A 20216-nucleotide genomic window follows, 5' to 3' on the forward strand; every position below is an offset into this window, starting at 1 on the left:
ATTTTTGACAGTGCGCATCAATTTTTGTCTCTAAGACATCAATTTTTAACTGTCAGTCAATCACTTTATTTACAACAAATAACTATATTTCTGAAACTGTGTAAAAATAATGTTTATTTGTTTATTAATAGAGCGCAAAAAGCTGGCATGTATCTTCAGGCGTTAACAGTGGCTTTATAATTTATAAAAAATCATTATTTTTTCCTAAAAAAACTATCAATTTACACGGTTTTTGTATCGTTTATGCGATGTAAAAAACAATTGTTAAAAATCAAAATAAAAAACCGTGTAAAATTATCACGTTGTCTACAAGAGTCAAAAATTGATGACTTACAGACAAAATTAAGTGCGTTGGAGTCAAAAATTGATGCGCACTGTCAAAAAATGATGCTTTAGAGCCTAAATTTGGTGGCAACAACTGTAGCAAACGACTGTGTACAAATAATAGTCAACGGGAACAGTTCTGTGATAATGTCATCAACTCGTGCTACTCAATAACATCTTATGCTTATGGAAGTAAGAGAAATTCATATTAGGAAGACATTCGTTTTGAAAAGACAAAAGAAAATCGTTCCGTCAGTGCTGTTGATAACTTTTTTATGTTTTCGATTATTTTTACTAAAATTATGCATTACTACCGCTTTAAACAATCTATGCAAAATTGCCTTTAGCATTATAAAATTTATTGTATTTATACAATCGAACGATTTTGTCATCCCAATACTTTTTCCTTGCCAGCCCCGAGAACAAGCGACCGAACCGCACGAACCGCCACCGCGGTTCAGTTCATGCATGCGTGCACTGCTCAAGCCGCGTCCGGGGCCGGGGGCTTGCCTTCGGTTCCCGTTCGGTTCCAGGGGTCGGGCTGCGACTCGCTGCTTGCTGCCTGCTGCCGTGTGTGCGGTACGGTCAAACAGACGAGAGCAACCAAACCGAACGGATCGAAAACAAAAAAACCCTCTGCCGGGCGCACGAACCCGCAGCGTGGAACGCACATCGACAATCGGGTTAAGGAATAGCTCGAAGAAGCGAGAAACAAACAAAACAAAAAAAAAAGCAAAAATAAGGAAAATAAGGAAACGGAGAAACGAACGCTTGTGAACCACTCCAGTGTGTTGTTGTGGCGTGTGTGCGCGTAAATGCTGCACCCAGTTTGATGTGTAAATGTAACATTTGTTCTGTGCGGTGAGCAAAACCCCCAAACTACTACGGTGTGCCTGAGAGTGGGTGTGTAGTGCATATCTTAAAAAAGAGATAGTGAGTAGAGGTAGTAAAAGAGTATACGAAACAGTTACGAACCTTATTGCCGCCGGTGCAGCAGCAGCAACAGCAATTGATGCGGGTGATGCGCGATGTAAGTGTGAACGGTTTGGAATTGGGCTTGCTATTTGATTGCTTCCCTGTTTGGGGCTGGGCGGGAGAGGAGAGGGAGAGGGGTGGAAGCGACAAGAGTTAGTGACCAAGACGCAAACATACACAAACAGGACAGTGGTAAAGAAAATTGAGCCCAGGCATGCATCACCATTTGCTCTTACCCCCAATCAACCCTTAAAACGGTCTTCATCTCGTGTCGCTGTCGCTGTTTCTTGGTTGGGTGAACTCGACCCGCAAAATCGAGGCGAGAGAAAGCGACCAGACAGCAAGCAAGTGAGTGAGTGGGCGATCGTAAGTGTGCGTGCGTGCGTGTGTGTGTGAATGTGCGTACGAGCGGATTTACTCTGGAGGCAGAAAAGCCACTGCATCTGGAGGACCTTCATCCGTCAATCAAGCATAAGAGCAGCACAGAACAGATCAACAGCACACAGACGTCGCAGATAACGCGTCCATCCATCAAGCCCATCCATCAAGCATCGAGCGAAACGTCCACCCCGAATGTATGCGTTTGTGTGTGTGTGTGTGTGTGTGTGTGTGTGTGTGTGTGTGTGTGTGTGTGTGTGTATGTGTGTGTGTGTCGAGTTTGGACAGTTGTAGTTGGAACAGAAAAAAGGAAGCGCGGGCGCGGCACTTGAACGCAAGATCGAGAAGCTTTCTTGGGCCCTGATTTTTTTTTCGTTTGTGCCGCTCTTTGCTGAGCCTTCTCAGACCCAATCGTGCTCGCAGGGGACTTGTTTCTGTAGGGGCCGGAAGACATGAGGAGGAAACGGGGTAGGGCGAAGGGCTTCAAAAGCAGAAGGGTACGCACGTGCGGGCAAAAGAAAGCGGCACGTACGGGAAGTACAGCAAACGACATACGCCCTCACTACCAGGCTCCGCTTTGGGTTGGTGGCGGCAACACGACAGCGAGAGAGAGAGAGGATAGAGAGAGAGAGAGAGAGAGAGAGATAGAGAGATAGAGAGAGAGAGAGAGACAGAGAGAGAGAGAGAGAGAGAGAGAGAGAGAGAGAGAGAGAGAGAGAGAGAGAGGATTAACGGTCGCTTCCGGTTGTTGTAGCACCGTAGCTGTACCGCTATTGTGTGTTTTTGAACCAGATGCGTGTGCGTGTGGGTTCCTCCCTTAAAAGGGTTCGAAGCCCCCGGAAGTTGTCGCCCTCGGGCGAGAATGGAGCAAGCGAAACTCGGCACAACATGAAACGCGCCTTGTTTGAGCGGACTTCACTGCAACAAAAACAAGGCCCCTTTTCACTTCCGATGTTAAAAAAACAACAACAAAATATCCGTTTTCCTCTCTACTGCTCACCAGAAACGTTACAAATTGCATTCTCATTACACCCACACTCGATCACTCGTTACAGAACCGTAAGGAAGTTTGTTGCAGCAGGGTGAGCAGAGCGCTGCCCGCATTTGGAAATCCGTCGCGGCGTTCCGGTGAAATTTCTCATTCCACTCACGCAGCGTCGTAAAAAACGCACCTTAATTCAAGCAAAAAAAAATGGCCGAAAGAAAGCACAGGCGGAAGCGTTGGGGAGACACGGGAAGAGAAATTACAAAAGAAATGCCGCATTTAGCCATCCGGAAGTCGGTCAGAAGGGCACACGCTCAACCGGAAGATGGAGGGGAAGGTGGTAAGAGATGTGGGGAAGGGAGGTTGAACTTTAAAAAAACGCACAACGGGCACGCGTGTGCCGCCCGTAAGGCTTTTGGCTCACTTTGGGCGCGTGTGTGCTGTGGCCGTGTCGCGTGTCCAGAATGTCACTGGAATTGGACAAATGAGGGGGAAAGGGAGAGAGCGTGTGGTGGTGGAGAAGAGGAAAAGGAACTTACACTGTTCTGCTGAAAACGCTGCCCAAACAAAGGTGACAGAAAAGGTGGGTAGGATATCATCGTAGTAGCCGTGGGGAAATGTGAAATCGATACGGTGCTGCAGCACGACCGGATTGAGACACGATAAAACGCTCTATAAGCGTACGTTCGGTCGGGTGCTCGCCTGGTGTAATCGGTAAGCGCACGAACGTCGCTACAGAGAATGTAGTAGCAACGACGTGCACACAAGTAAGTTAGTAGTAATGAGATCGATGCTCGATGTGGAAAGAGAGGGTAGTTAGGAGATTTTAGATTTATTTCCTGACTCATCTTCAATCATCAATTCATATACATGTGGTAAGTCTATTTAAAAACAAAAAAGTCCTTTCAGTAGTAGTTCTTTTGCGAGATTAGTTGTCTATTGGAGATTTATAAGTAACTTAATTAATGGCATTAGGCAACTTGTTTTAAGAAGAAAAAAAAAGAAGAAAAGAAGAAAATTTTCTATTATCGGGATTGTATTCTAAACGTTAAATGTATACCTCCTGTAGTTGTTGATGGGCGGAGGAAGCGTGTACTGCTAGATTCGGTCTGAGCGTGAACCCATTGATGTTCTGTCATTAAGTAGGACTGCCTATTTTCCAATAAAATAGCTAAGGAGGAGTAGGGCTCTATCGACATACTGCTGCTACTCACAGACTTAAAGAAATATCAATCCTCAAGGTCTAAATCGTAAGTGGTCTGTTTATCATTGAAACTAACATTGATCATATTAGAAAATCTACAAAAACTATTCGTCTTGCTTTTTTCCTTGCATTTTATTTTTTAAAATATTTATTAAATTTATTCTTAATCTTAATTTTATTATTGGGAGCTTATTTTTGATCCAGTAGATTTTAGATTTTCTACTTAGTCTCCTTAGTCTCCTTCGGCCTTAGACAAGGAAAATCAGGCTAAGGATAATTGTCCTCTTCTAGTATATCGATTTATCATTAATTTCGTAACAATAATGTAATTGTTCCTACAGCAGAACACCTGTACCTTACTTGATAATCTGACAATTTTTCTCCACTTAGTTTATACACGTTTTGTGATATTCCACGGCTGTTTTATAGAATGTTTTGTTCAAATTTCGATTACTATGAATAGGGGGAAAACAAAAGATTTGCAACAAAAATAATTAAAAAAACACATACTGATATAAAAATGGAAAGAGTTCAGAGATAAAAAGTGTCTAATTTATGAGGTACTGTGTCCTGCTGATTCCACAAAAAAGTATTCTATACTATTTTTTTAGTATCCTGATATTTGCGATGTATCTCACCTCTTCCTGCATAACTTCAGATCCATGCCATCGGTCATGCTAGCGTCCAATTGGACATATGAAAGTAAAAAAGCACATTGTGAATTTGCTGAATTCGTCGAATTCGAATTCGAAATTGATTTATTGAAACGGACAGGATGTAGACTTCCGATGATAGTATCTCAAATCTATCGATCTCTATCAATATATCTATCTCAAATAATGCAGTCAAATAATCAATAAAGTATATATAAAAAGTGCCTAACTCCCGATACGACCTGTCAGACGATTTTAGTAAATAGAAAAGTAAGATTTGCCAATACCGATCAGTCATCACCACACATCTGTAAACTGTTTCAGTCTTATCGCCCACTGAAAAAGGCGCCTGGGCACTGGTGGGCGGTTTGGGATCGCTTTGGGAATCACTGCTGTACATCAACCTGATCACGGAACAAAATGTACTTTTTTCTACTCTTCGTAGGAGTTTTCTAATGTAATGTAATGCTTCTACGCCATCTCTCTCTCTCCAGGTTGTACCACAATTTCTGGGCACCGAAATAGCAAAATTCCGGGAACTGGAAAAGAGGATACGACGGTTTTGTTTTTTTTATTGGTTCTCCAACGCACGAGATTTGCCATCGTGTAGAGGTGAAGCTGCACATCATTAACACGTCTCTCAGCAATATAAACTCTGCTGCTCAGCGTTGTAAACAAACGCTAACGCAGAAAAGATGGCTACCACATGTGTACAGTGTTCTTTTCTGTGCCTTGTTTGCGAATTTACGGTTCGAAGGCATTCCGATGGGAGGGAGGTACTTGCACTGGTAATTGTGGTCCGGTTCGGGTATAATTGATGCTCTGGTTGGTCATCACAGGGGGTGAGTGGGATGGGCGAGGACATTAGGCATCTTGCGCAGAGCAACGCACTCATTTCCGAGGTTCGAGGCAGAGGATGGTTTAGCTGCACTCGTGCACAACAATATCTAGCACTAATTTTGCTCCCATCCCCGAATAAGCTGTTTGGTGCGCATGGTGCTGTGCATGGTGCGCATTGACGTCATTTGGTCGTCGGTTTTCTGTTTTCTCGAGTAAAGGTACGGAGAAAAATGGAAGGTTGCGCATACCAGATCTAGATCGCCCTGGGCACGCGAGGTTTTTTTTTATTCAGAAAGAACGGCTTCGGCCGTATTGCTTACGCGAGGTTTTGATGGGCAATAAAATCTGTTCTGAGCGGCTCTGTGCGATGAGATAGGGGTCCCGGCCAGCGGAGGATTTATTTAATCGAAGCAATCTCACACGCGGGCGCGGCGATACCCCGGGGGAGGAGCGAGCCATCTTTGGCCATTGTTTTTCCAGCCACCATGATGACATGTGTTTCGGACGTGCACTGGCCGCAGTAGTTGCGCCAGTAAACAAATACGCGGCTGTATATCTCAGCGCATTCCCTGCTGCCCCCTGTTTCCGGGAGGCTTTCGGGGGGGGGGGTCCTGGGCGATGAATGCGCTCATCTTGGGAAGGTGTGTGCATACGTTGCTACTTTGCATAGCCGGGAGGCTTTCGGGGGGGGGGGGGGGGGGGGTCCTGGGCGATGAATGCGCTCATCTTGGGAAGGTGTGTGCATACGTTGCTACTTTGCATAGGTTTAATTCGACATTGTTAGACATTTTCCAAAAAAAAAAAAAACAATCATAGTTCAGTTGGAGTTTAACGGATGTAAGATATTGCAAATGGGTTGAACCCCTCCCCCCCATTCCCTCCACTTGCAAATGAGCATTATTTGTAAACACTTGCACGTGATGGGCAGTGGGGAGCCGTGGGCTGAAATTCTGACAAAACAACAATACATTTTGCGGCCATTTCCATTTTGCTCGCTCGTGTGAGGATTTACTCGGGAAGGAAAAACTCCTAGTTTGTAACGCGCTGCACGTTGCAAAGCATGCAATAACACCCTTTGAGTGGGAGGAGTGCACAAGGGTCGGTAGTAGGGGAGAACCCCCGATTGCTTGCAGCGAACTTTGACCACCCGCTTCACCGGAACCAAACACGGCACGTCAGTCACGCTGCAGTGCGTTACCGGTGCAGGAAGTGGAGTCCAACACAAACAACTCCCCTCCCTTCCACCCTCCCGTAATCCCTTCTGCTCCGATGTGTCTGTTTGGAGTCACTCAAAAGTTGAAGTCTAAGTTGAAGGAAGTAGAAATTATGCATTCCAGCGGCAGTGTGACGATTGTTACATAAGAGACTATTTTTTTCTTCTCTTTCTCTTTCTCTCGTTATTTCTGTCTGTCTCTTTTTTCCTTCTCAATGTATTTGTATTGTACCTTTTCATTGATTGATTTTGATGAGGCCTGGACGAGAAAGGCCGAACAAATTAATTGAATCGTACTTTGCTCCTTCTATTAAACTTCTCTTCTTCTTCATGCTTTAAGAGCACTAATGTATTGCATTTTTCTGTGGCAGCTTTACACCGGCGTCCTCCTTTTTGCACTCACTCATCACTCACTTAGCCCTTTCAATCATCGTAGCCCTTCAGTTTGCTTCATTCCCCCTACTGAGCTCCAACAAACGTTAAATTTTAGGTCTCTCTCTCTCTCGCTTAAAAAAACGCTACAAAGAAGGGAGTAAGATTAGTTTGAAGGAAAGGGTGGCATTTAATATTCACCTGCCCATAGCGATCATCCCCCCCCCTACAATACCACCACAACATATCCCTCGGAAACATTGAAAACGATTCGTGATCGATGCCTATCAGCGGGATGGGGCGTGGATTTAGTTGAAAACCAACCGGAAGTGGACACTAGCTCTCGTGCCACATTTGGGGATACTGGAGAGAGGGGAAGGGAAGCTCCCCCTTCCTGCTCGTTTTACGATGTGCGATGTGTGTGTATGTGCCTATTTCGGTTGAGTTAATGAATGAATTTCTTTGCAACGCTCCCGAACGCTCTCCCGAACATGGACCGCCACTCTACCACGCTTCCGGTGTGCCGCAATCTTGTCGCATTTTTAATTCAAGCCGCCCCGTTTGCTGTTTTACTCAATCGTTCTCTTGCTCTTCTTCTTTTTCTTCTTCTTCTTTTTCTTGGTCGCCCCCCAGCTCCCCACACAGCACGGCCAGATGCCGCACGGGACGGGTGGAATGTCACAGCAGGCGGGGCGTCGTCGCCCGGACGGACGGACGACAGGGGGCCGCCGCGGCAGGGTACCGACGGCGACACTGGTGCTGCTTGCGATCCTACTGCAGCTGATGGATCTGGGGGATGGGCCGGACGGCGGTGGCAGCACGATGCTGGTGGCGGCGGCCTGTGAGCCGCGGGCCAGCTGGTGGGACCCGACCGTGGACGATTGCGTCCCGTGCCGAGTCTGTGCCGACCACCAGGTCGTGCTGCGCCCGTGCCAGGACTACATGAACACGGTATGCGGCACGATGAAGGACCTGACGGCGACGGCTCATCGCCCGTACCCCCATCTGCCCGAGGGGAACGGTAACGGGATCGTATCGGTCGGTCGAACCCGGGATCATCACTGGAAAGAGGTAAGGATAGTGGTGGTTGGAGTGATACGGAGGAGCGGGGGATTTGGATGCTGATTAGATGAACGATTCTGTCTGTCTCGGTTTGTGGTTTGCAGGAGCGCCGGAAAGAGGCGGACGGAATGGAGGGCTACCGGCGGGTCATGCCGGCCGCTAGCACCGAGGAGATCCTGTGGGACTGGCAGGTGGCATCGTTGCTGCTCGCCATCATCGGCTGCTTGTTGTTCCTGCTCGCTGCCGCCTGCGTCGCACTCAACCAGAGCCGTCAGTGGCGCCGCATCGAGAAGCACTTTGACGCCGGTAGGTAGAAGCGGCAACGCTACTTAAACTCGTACTTATTATTGAATTCCAGTTAGATCTCAAATTTGAAATACTATGAGATCACCATACTATTGAAGCCCGGGACCTTCAATAACTGTAATGTTAGCAATAGCTCCAATGTTGGATATATTCTCTAATTTGCCGTCTCTGGACTCTGTCTCTATTCTGCATGTGTCTGGGATCTCATATCAAAACGGTCCTCATAATAGAATGGCACTTGGTCCTAGATATTTTGGGGGAGTTTGTATTGGACACGAATCTCGTACAACGAATTCTAATGAATGACGACATCATAATCTTAACTAAGATATGATGAAAACAACACCCGACATGAAGGCGATGAATGGTTTATCCAGAATTATTTCCCAGAATTATGAGTAGAAACCCTTTATGCAATATTCTTTACATTCTGAAGGCATTGTGATTGCAACTGTGCAATGCGAAAGTGCTATTAGATGATATATTTACAAATGCGCAGAAGAATTAGTCCTAACTTCTATATTGCTATAGAATCTAGAATACATATAAATTTGATAGTTTGCAAGAATTATGACCTGACACAAACACGTATAATGTGAAACATTGTTATCCTTACAATAAAGTATACAAGACTAGCAAAGCATCAGAATCTTAAGTACCTTGCGGTCTTGCCACATCGCTTCAATTCTATGCAATATCCTTGTTCAATGTTTAGTTGTTTGTATCCTAAATATCTCCCGAATGGTTTAATACCATGGGAAGTTATTGCTGATTGAGCCATAACATCCATCTCCCGGCTACAATATATGACAAGGACAATATAACAGACCAGTACATACAGCCAGCAGAGCAACCTGCAGGTTTGACGTCTTTCCCGAATGTATCGCATCGAGAACTGCTCCGGGAGTGCCCCAAAATAGATTGAACCCGAGTGAGAGGGCATTCGACCTCCGATACATGATCCACCGATCAGTTTTGTTGTTGTTTGTTGTAGTGACTTTTCCAGTACCAGAATGACTGCTTTGTTCGGGGAGCGCCGGAACACATCGCAATACGTCCGTGTGCCATAAATAGGGTTAGGTGTGAACAGATTAGTGATGACAGGCGTGTGCCAGCAGCGCCAAGAGAGAGAAGAAACAGCAGTCGCTGTGCGTATGTACGGGGGAAGGAGGAGGAGGAGGGCGTAGGGTTTTTTTTGCCAAACGTTTGCCCATCTGCACCCATCTAAGACGTACACCAGATGCATAAACACACTCGCACATACTAATATAACAACCTAGAATTAAAAAAAAACAGCAAGTGAACACCCGTTGTCAAGAAGTCGGTGCAAAGTAATGACGATGGCGTAGTTAGAGCTATACCACGTTGAGAGCATCCTCTCTCTCTCTCTCTCTCTCTCTCTCTCTGTCTCTCTCTCTCTGTCTCTCTCTCTCTCTCTCTCTCTCTCTCTCTCTCGCTGGTTCTGTATCTATCTTGCGCCGGAACCATCTTTTTGGGATTTTTAATTTTAGCTCGGAACCATTAGTACCCCAGAAAATGGAAACGATTCCTGTTTGTGGTTCGTTTGGGGTGCTATGGTGTGTACCCCCTGTCGTGGTCGTTGGTAGCTGAGAGAGTAAAATAGAAGCCGTGTTTGACGGTTATGGAATGATGCGTGTGTGTTTTTTTCGCTTCGGATACTGAGGAAAGTGTGGCGGGTTTGCAGATGGATATTGGGGTCGATTTTTTCTCCCTTCAACCCCCTCTCTCTCTCTCTCTCTCTCTCTCTCTCTCTCTCTCTCTCTCTCTCTCTCTCTCTCTTGTTCTCTGTAGCACCATCTTCTTGTGGTCGTGTCGCCTGTACGCTTACCAAACAGTCGATTGGTGCGTGCTCTAAGGGGGTAGGGTGAAGCGGGCACGATGTCTTTGCTTCCGGTTACCGGATCCTCAGCGGCAGCAATCGTTGCAGCTGGGTGCAGAGGTGCTTTGGGTTAAAAATAATAAAATGATCAACGCGAGCTGCCACAGTATAGAGCAACCACCAAAAAGGGAAAAGTCGTTCTCAGTTTTCATTCATTTTTCGCTTCACCTTTCTGCTTTGAACCATTTCTGCCCGTTGCACTTCCGGTAACATGTGTGCTAATCTCTCTCTATCTCTCTATTCCCGCTCGTTAACGCATTGACGCATAACGCGTGTACTCATTCGTATGCTCTTGTCTCTTCTACTCGACAGATATGGAAGCATTATCGGCCCAGCTCGTGAGCCATCTGGCCAGCATGCAGCATCTCGAGAGTGGTCCGATCCTGCTGGAGAACTTTGATCACGGCCGGCTGCGCAGTACCGGTCACCATCCAATCGAGGTCCGGTGCGTCTATCTCGACCAGCTGCTCGGTAAGTACACGTCCGGGCGGTCGCTGCTGCGAATGAGCGTTCGCGGCGATATTGGAAGGAAGCAGACTAAATATAGCACGTGCCACTTCCTGATCTAGATCCGAAATCTGGCTTACCCGGGTGTTTGAAGGAGCAGCAACCATTTCGTCTGGACGTGGCGGCAAGGGTTTGTTGTGTTTATGCAACTTCGGTAAATTCCCCTGGCGACTCTACCGATTCATAGCTCATTAAGCCTGGGGAGGTGGAGCAACGATATGCTAAATGCGATGGCTTTTGGGCACCCACCGCGTTGAGGAACACATTTTGTCGCCGACCGGTACGGTGCGGTCTTGCATAATTTCTTGCCACGCTGGGTGTCTTGGCGGGTTGGAGGTCCGCAAATTCCCGCAATGCGGTCAACTCCGCGTTGCTGTTCTGGCGTGTCGTGTCAACCACGCGCACGGTGGATTCTATTTATTTAGTCCCTATCCCACCCCATTGTTGTGCTCATTTGTGTGTGTGGTTGCACGCGCTAAGGTTTTATAAATAAAGCAAAAACCACCAAACGCGTTGAGGTACGATGGGCGCAGACGGGCCACCGGGGGAGGGATGGGGGAGACATGGGTAAATAGGCCCTGGAGTAGAATATTTTGGTGTTTTGTTAATTCGTTCCGTTGCTGCCGTTGGAATCTTGATGGGGGCGATTTGGAGCTGCGGCCATCTTCGTCGTCGTCGTCCCTTTTGTGCGCAATGTATGCAATTTCCCATTGACGATGAGTTTTGAGAAAGCAAAACCACAAAGACACACACACACACACACACACACACACACACACACACACACACTCTACGGTTGTGCAACTCTCTCGACAAGGCTATGTGTGTGTGGGCGGTGCAAGTGTGCAGGGTGCACATTATAATTCATGCCAGGGAAGGATGGTGTCGGGAACATTGTTTGCATTTTCGACATGCTGTTTTTTGACAGCGTACGCCACTAGAATTGTTGAGTTGCTTTAATAAGTTGGAAGGAGGCATTCATTCTGCACTATGCCCGATTCTTACTTCACAAGGTCCGAATAGAAATGACAGTGCCCAATTGAGGGTTTACGCCGCCCGAAAAAGTATTTACGGCGACCGATAACGTTTTGACGACGCCCGATTGGCAAGGTAAACCCTGTAAAGCATGTTGATAAAGGGGAAATGAAACCCGAACGACTTCGGAAGACTCCGGACTGTCCCGACAGCTCCGGACGGCTTCGGACCATTCCAACTCACAAAATCAACATGCTTTCCCGTTCTGCCCAACAAAGCAGACAAAGCGAGGGCATGCTGATTTCGTTGCATGGGACCACTCGCAGTGTGTCATGACCATCGCGATGATCACCGCCAGAGAAAATGTCACCACCAAGTGACTGGCCAAAAGCTCGTTGAAACAATGTCACCAATCCGATCACACAAGCTGTGTGAGTATCACCTCAGATCATCACAGTTGAGTGTGCTACGGAGACATGTATTTTGTTTCAGTCATTAGTTTTGTAGATAGCTACAGTTACATATTGCAGCACGGGAAAGCTTGATCGGTGTGATACTTGAGATGGCAGTCAGCTCAGCGTTGTCAGTCAGAGTATCAGGCTTGGCTCAAACACTCACATGTCATCTTCGGCATGTCATCAAGTGCTTTTAATGATTATCAGCAATTATCACTGAAAAACGAGATGGTCTTTGTTTGCGATTGTCACGATCCCGTGATGCTCACGACATTTTGCAGCACTGGAGAGTATGCCTGTTTTGTCTCAATTCTCAAGATAGCGAGGGTGAGGCACGAGAGGACCTTGCAATTTTCGGCTAAGGTCCTCCATGCACCCTTTCTCTATGTCATCTTGCGAATTTTCCCACATTTTCTAACAGATCCCCCTTCCTTCCTTTCTTTCGCGATCGCAGATGAAAAATGTGCCCAGAAGGCGCACAACGTCCCGCCCAAGGCGGGCAACCTGTACATCGAGGAGACGATCGACACGTCCCGCGTCCAGTCACCGGCCCCGCCCCGCCAGCCCCGGTCGCCGGCATCACGCCCGCCAACGGGGGCCGCTGCCACCAACAGCACCACTCCACCGCCGCTCACTCTCATCCGCCACTACTAGGGCGTACTAGGCCAGTGTGCAGCACCGCGGAGGGGAGACCGTACACTAGACCGGAAGGAAGTCGACAAATCGAGTAGCGCCGTAATGTAACTAGCCGTTGGCGCTTACCTAAAAAAGTGGGGACTCAGTGGGAGGGAAACGAAACGTTTATTATGCGAAGATTTTGGAGCGCACGGGAAGTGAATGCGGGCAAAAAGGCTTAGACTAACAATTATTTAAATCTGTACAAATCCCACGCGAAGAGTTACATATTTAGCTTACCTTTCCGCTCCCCACTTTCCCCACTTTATATCTTTATCCTTTCTGATAATCCAAGCTGTCGATTATTCGAGGAGTCGAGGCGAGTGTGTAAGAAAAGGAACGTTTTAAGCAAGTTAACCCATAATGGGAATGTCGAAACGCATACAGAGAGAGAGAGAAGAAGAGAGAAAGAGAAGGAGAAAAAAAAGAACTCGAAAGAAGAAAGAGCAAGAGAGATAGAGGAAAGAAAGAAAGCGAAAATAATGAAAGAAAGATAAAGAAAAGTGCAGTAAGATAAACCTAATAAGCAAAAGATGTGCCTTTAAGTGTTAGTGTACATATACCTATACATATCCCTTAACCCTTTGCCGCGCACATACACAGTGCACAGTCTCAGCTACACCCTGTAATCTGTAGTAGGATGTGTATATGTGTGTGTGTGCGTGTTTATGTATTAGTGTTTTTAGCGAATGCAACACGTCGAACCAAACATGCTTAAAACAAAAAACGATAGCAGCGTTGTATGAGGACGGTATGCCGCACGTGTGCTCCTTACCCTTATTTGCTTGCTTGTTAGTAGTTGTAGTTAAGCCAGTAAACTATCCGCAATACCTAACCTGTCTGTTAATGCGTCTGTTCGTCGCTGGATTCGCTTCCAACTGGGAAGATACGCTGGGCGGAGAAACCGAAAAGGTTTACGAAATCGACAAACAAGGAGAAACATACAGAGAGAAATAGAGAGAGAGAGAGAGAGAGAGAGAGAGGGAAGAAAGAGAGAAAGAGAGAAGAGAAGAGGAATGGCAGCGGTAACGGCAAAAGAAAGAGAAGAGAAGAAAAACACAAGGCCCAGAAAAACACGACGCACCACCAAACATTATGGTCACGTTCAAGTTCTTCTTTTGTTTTTATTTGTGTTCTTACATTTGTTGTTTGCATATTGCTAGCATGTTCCCGAAATTGCGTATCGATCGTTAGAAAAGGGTAAACCACAACCGTCTTCTGCGCGCAAAACCCGACCCTATCGCTCATCATTATCATTTTCACATTGTAAACTAAGCGTATACACAAAGAGAGAGAGAGAGAGAGAGAGAGAGAGAGATAGAGAGAGAGAGACATACACACAGGGAGCCAGGGGACACGCACCGCGGGTTCCCGTGGGGGAGGAAGGGGAGAGGGGGGCGAGCTCGCAAACGCATTGGAATGTGCCGTGGCCCGCGGAGCGAAGCGGACGGACGACGAATCGGTCCTTAATCTAGATTTGGTCATGGGGTTTGCACATTGCCTGAATCGCGCAGCGTGTGCGGCGTGCTCTTAGTCGCTGTTGCCCGCAGTACGCTGCGTGATGGGGTGAGTGGGTGGGGAGGTGGGTTGGCAACAGATAGCCTGTTGCAGTTCCACCAAAGTGCCATCTGCCGGACGCACCCGGTCCTAGTCGGATTTCGATGTTGCAACCAAATTGGACCAGCGCGTCGTCCCGGTTCATCAATGACATGCGCTTGGTGTAGCGCGTTGCCGGCCGCCATATGCGTCGTACTTCGTACGTGAGTGGACTGTTTGAGTGGGCTACCGCATAGACCTCTGGAGGTGACTTGTCACCAAAAACAAAAAACGAAGAAAAAAAAACTCCACCTCACTTGGTGGTTGAGGTGTTTATTTGGAGAAGTTGGAGAAGGAAATATCCGAGGTGTTTTTGATACCTGTTCAAGCATACGGAATCGTTAACTGGCATTTTCGGATGTACTTCAAGCACCAGGTGTCACTCTAGACGAAGATGTCGGGACATTAAACTTGGATCTTGGTGCTTGGATCGACTGAGATTACAGAGCGGTTTGCAAACTTTAAATACAAACATCAAACGTTCGAAAATTCTGTTTGAGAGCTAAGTCATGTTCGCTTTGAAATTCAGATTTCAACCGAGGAGATGCATCAGATATTTTGGAGATGGAGAAAAACAGACCTTCGGATATCCTCCAAAAAAGATAGTAGCATCTATAAAAAAAAAAACAAAAAAAACAAAACAAAACAAAACATAGATGTTGAGCGCAGACTAGACGGCAAAACTCCCTACCGTATAACGATCTTTGGAGGAGGGAGACTGAACTTGCCTGTTCTTGCTTTTGGACGCCGTCATGGTAGTTTTGATGGTTCTGACAGCAAACAGCGGACAGTGGCAAAGTGACACCACCGGCATCGAGCCAGGTGTCGTTCGCCCATGGGTCAGGGTCAGTGTCTGTGTGTGTGTGCGGTTCCGTGCCAAGCGATGCGCTCGTTGGCAATCGGTCAATACTGGCAGCCATGGGGACAGCCCATCGCACGTTGCGGCTCTGCCAAGAATCGAACGATCGGTGCGTGAAATATACAACACAGTGCAGCGCAGTGGCAGCCGGGCGCGAATCGTTGTCGTGAGTCGTCCATCATTCCCGCCAACGCGACAACGTGGCAGCAGCTGCACATTGCGACTGCAACAACTGCCAGCCCGAGCTGGGCCGAAACGAGCGCGGGGAGGTAGGGCGGTTTATTTTTGTGTCGGTACGCATCTTTGCATCAATTTCAAACTCGGCTTCAGCACATCACAGTTCCGAACGAATAAACACGGCGCACTGTTTATCTTTCCCGCTGAGTTGTGCTTTTGGGGACGGCTAAAAGTAAGAGAGTGAAAGAAAGAGAACTAGAAAGAGAGCCGAAGAGCACGGCGACCGTCTTCGTTGGGTATGGTTGCGGTTCTTTTCATTTTTTTCTCCACACATGTGTGCGGTGATGTATTTCACCATTCATCATACGCATACACACGTGCGCAACCCGCCCTTCAGAACAGTTGAAGTACGGAGCATCTGGTTTCCGGGAATGTAAATCATTTGCCCGTGGTTTGCCGAGATTGAACCTCAGTCCACCGCTTGTGAAGAACGCCCGTAGAGCAACAGATGGGAATGGAAGGAAAACGTCCGAACCGTAGGCGCCCGCAGGCGAGTGTTGCATGTAAGGCTTCGGAAAGTTTAATGCAAGTTGAAAGCAAGTGCAATGCAAGATAAGTGCAAGTTGCATGTAAATTGTACGCAATATACAGTACCTTGCATAACGAGTGTAATCCTATAGTTGGTGTGAGAAGTCAAAAACCGTATTTTAGCGTATAGAACCACCTTTTAGATAAAAAATCACCTAAATCAGATTAAGGGGGTCGACCCGGGTGGCAAATTTTCGTTTACACCTGAGGTGTCTCAGCCATTCGTGCATGGATCATGGATATCCGCAAATAAAATGCTGGAAAAAGCAATGAGTGTTGCAAAGGAAATGAAAAAGGGACAAAAACAGAACTGAAACCTCAGGAAACGGATCTCACTGGATCCTTAAATTGCTCATTCAAATTCATAAAAACGGACCACTTAAGCACTTCTTTTTCAAAACTATTGAGATATTCGTTAGGGGGATCGTTATACATACTAAAATACGGTAATTGGTTCTAGCACAGGTTTAGCAGGTTCCAGTGCTGGTGTGAAGCACATATATGCATTTGAAAAAATGAATAATGTCTTTGTAATACTTATGCATAATTGGTAATACTTTTGGAGTGTACTCTCAATTCTTTGCCATTATGATTGATACATTTTCTTAAAAAAAAGTGGGTGATTGTTTTAGTATTTCCCTTAACATTTTCCAAAAATTACAATTTCCATTTGCTTGTACAAGTGAATTGCTTGTAAGCCCACAATTTCGTTTGGATGATGTTTACGGAAAAAAGGAAAAATAATAATAATAAATCACCACTTGATATGACAAACAATAACAACATTAAAAGATTTTTTATCGGCTTATGTCTAGGGACAGTTCCTTACTAAACTGTTAAAAATTTCCTGCTAGACTTTTTATACCTTTTTTGTCATATCGATGGAAGATTTGTGATGAACCATCTTCAGCTCGCACTAAACTTTCAAATATCACTATAAATTCATTGATATCAAATTTACAGCACTCGTCAGTATATCAGTATATCACACACTTATACATCATTCAATTATATGACACATCGCCTCCTGAGGATGTAAACTCTCATTTGCGTAAGCGATAGTCAAAATTTAGACAAATGGTCAATGTTTACCGATCGTGAACTTGATATCAGATCTGCTTCCAAAAAACGTATCTCGAACACGAGAGATATTGCTCGTTATAGGAAATTTTACTCTTTAAGAGAGATTTTTATGTATCATTTAGATTTGATTGTTTTGTGAAAAACTTGTAATAAGAGACTCTCGTTATGAGAAGTTCCACTGTATATCTTTACGGGAACAAAATTGCACGCAATCGTACTCATTGGATGTAGCGAATGTGAACGGATTCTTTTGTAGAGACTTTAGGCCTCTGAAACGAATGATAAGCGTGGCATTTTGCAGTTTTGATAGTAAGAGTTTACTATTAATTACGAAGTATGAAAGAGTTGAGTTTATGGGACACCATAATACGAATTTTAGAAACGGCTGCTAAAAAAAATATAAAGAAGGTCCATCTTTCTCAGGGGCTCAGGTGCATGGTGGCCAAAACTTTACAGTCAACAGCATCCCATCGTACAGTGTCGTGTGGATATCTAAGCAAGAGCTGAAAATAAAAGAAGAATTTGCAAAAAAGGTTTGTTGATGTTCTGTAAGGTCTTCTTGGAATGCCGAGACATGTAAAAAAAACCCAAAAGCCAAACTCAGATTACAGATTTTTTGTTGCGCTGCCTAAGAAAATGGATGTACAGTAATAAAAGAATTATTATTTATTTTTATAGATACTTTGAGCATAAAGGCCTCATTCACCCACAGCATTATAGCCCATAGAATAAAAATATAATCCCGTAAAAACAATAGCACTAAATATAACAAGCAACCAAACGTCAAAACAACATCTCATATGTTGACCTCCTATGTTGAAGCCCAGAAGTCTGTTAAATTTAATTTCTTACAAAAAATTTGCACCCGATGTTATAGTTCCCAATAAAAGGAGTTCCAAATCGTAGCATTTTTTTATCAAAATGTGGCAATTTTGTTTTGCTTCTAATTTCTCATGTACTCATGACATATATGTTTTCCAACGTTTTCCCATCTGTAACGTTCACTTTGAAACCCGCATCGAAACCCGTTTTTAAAAGGCCGTTATCTAGACATCGATCTATTTTTTGTATTCCCCTTTATTAGCTAAATGCTGGTCTGCCAGATCATATTTCATCCAACGGAACAGATAGATCAGGGTAAATGTCTCCTATAGAGGTGAAATAAAATGATAATAATTGACTGAATTTCTTGAAACCGGGTAATAGTTACAAAACAATTTAAAATAACAATTAGAATATTAGAATGAAAACGAAAAGGTGAGTGTCAGCCAAAAGGCTGGTAACAATTTAAAAGCTTCACAAAACTTTTTGAAAATCTATAACTAATTTCCAACTGTGGTCGATGCTCCATCCAGCCTCTCAATGCTTCTGAATGAATAATCTTTAAAGTTGAATTATTTCGAAAGGACGAAAGGACAAACCATATGATAAGTATCGCAGCAAATAAGATTGTTCCACTGATCGAGTTTTCGCTCCCATTTCCTACTGTCCTGTCTGTCCAACGGTTCGTCCTTTCAGTACAATTCAGAGCCAAAAACAAACAAACAAACAAAAAACACGACCTCAATCCTATCGTTACGCTGGGAGGCAAACGATCTCGAGGCAATCACCCGTCGACAAGATAAACGGCTGCATCAACGAACAAACTTTTGCTGCTGTGACGTGCGTGCTCCATGCGGCGTGTGCTGTTTGTTTGCCCGTCAATGAGTTTGTGGGGAACCGATACGGTGGTAAAGTTTCATTGCGGGCGGGTGCCTCCTCGACCCAACTCGTGCCATTTATCTTGACTGCTGGGAGAAGGAAACTCCCGCCCCCTTGACTTCGAGTCGGCAAAGGCAGCCGAATGAGTGTGCTGCGGGGGGATTGACCTCTCCATGGGAAAGTGGAATCCTTTTTTTTGTTGTATTCACCAACCTCTTTTTCCCTTCCTCCCTGTAGCGCTCTCTGTTGCGGTCACGGAATTAAATTATTTCACTATTTCGATTACAGGTCCATTTTTGAATAAATTACATCGAAGAATGTTTCTGTGGTGTGTGGCACACCGTTGCAGCAAAGGAGCAAACGTACGACTGGCGTTTTTGTTGTTGTTGTTGCTAGCTCATGTTTGTTCCCGTGGGTGCCAACAAGGTGAGCAACCATTATGGCCTCCCCTTGTGCTGGAGAGGAACCAAGTGTGCACGTCCGTGAAAGGGGGAAGCGTCGGAAGCTGCAAAAGTTTGATCGCTACCCCGGGGCGCGGGCAAGTTCCTGTTCCTGTTTGGTCAAATAATAAATTGATCCCTGGAGGATCCGTTCGGCCGGGCCTAAAGGGCGGGAGTAATTACCAAGGGGGACGGAAAGCACTCTTGGAAGGGTATAAAGAACAGCAGGGTGGGAGAGGAAAAATCGAAAAAGGTTAAAAAGTAGGTTATTTTAATGCAAACCGGTACCTTTTGCCGTGCGTGTTCCCGTGTGTTTCCGGCCCGAAACGATGGGCTTCGCGACTTCTTGACCGCTTCCTTTCCCAGCTCGCACGTTCCCAGGCAACTGAAGCAAGATTTTACACCAAACTTTTAAACCCACACCATTCACCGGCATCAACTCGGGCAAAAACACACAAGAGGGTGAGGCAGGTTTCAGCAGGGAAAAACGCCATCTGGCACTGGTTTTCTGCCTTCGCCCGGGCATTCGACTAATGCCCGACAAGAAAACCACCCGAGAGGAAGGGATCCACGGGATAAGGATAACCCACTCGCAAACAGGCACCTCCATCATCTGTAACCCTTTCGCTTGGGAGGAAAAAGCGGGACAGCAAAGAAGCCGTTTCCTGGGAAGGAAGTAAATCTTGAGAAGATTTATAATGACATTAAAAGTGTTTTATGGCCGAGTAGGTGTGAGCTAGCGTTGGGGGACTATGGAAATGGGAAGTACGGTACCGATGGAGGGCTCTGACTTTCTTCACACACACACACACACACACACACACACACACACACACACACACACACACACACACACACACACACACACACACACACACACACACACACACACACACACACACACACACACACACACACACACACACACACACACACACACACACACAC

The 20216-nt window shown here is 45.7% G+C and overlaps 1 protein-coding gene across 2 annotated transcripts; it reads left to right on the forward strand.

Moving 5' to 3' along the window:
• The first annotated feature begins 796 nt into the window (after positions 1–796).
• LOC120906053 (tumor necrosis factor receptor superfamily member wengen) lies at positions 797–15655 on the forward strand. 2 transcript variants are annotated; one of them, XM_040317455.1, is made up of 5 exons: positions 797–1354; positions 7578–8015; positions 8111–8312; positions 10525–10683; positions 12604–15655. In XM_040317455.1, the coding sequence occupies exons 1-5, from the start codon at positions 1337–1339 to the stop codon at positions 12801–12803; spliced, it is 1017 nt and encodes a 338-aa protein (XP_040173389.1). In that variant the 5' UTR covers positions 797–1336; the 3' UTR covers positions 12804–15655. The 2 variants fall into 2 exon arrangements, with proteins under 2 accessions (XP_040173389.1, XP_040173390.1); XM_040317456.1 differs by lacking the exon at positions 797–1354 and adding an exon at positions 1427–1647.
• The last annotated feature ends 4561 nt before the right edge of the window (positions 15656–20216 follow it).

This window comes from Anopheles arabiensis, chromosome X (assembly GCF_016920715.1).
Source record: "Anopheles arabiensis isolate DONGOLA chromosome X, AaraD3, whole genome shotgun sequence".
Classification (NCBI taxonomy): Eukaryota; Metazoa; Arthropoda; class Insecta; order Diptera; family Culicidae; genus Anopheles; species Anopheles arabiensis.

Excerpts from the sequence above, each read along its gene's own strand:
- LOC120906053 (XM_040317455.1), top strand. Across the intron at positions 8,016-8,110 it reads GGGATCATCACTGGAAAGAG|GAGCGCCGGAAAGAGGCGGA; the intron begins GTAAGGATAGTG and ends TGTGGTTTGCAG. Across the intron at positions 8,313-10,524 it reads CGAGAAGCACTTTGACGCCG|ATATGGAAGCATTATCGGCC; the intron begins GTAGGTAGAAGC and ends TCTACTCGACAG.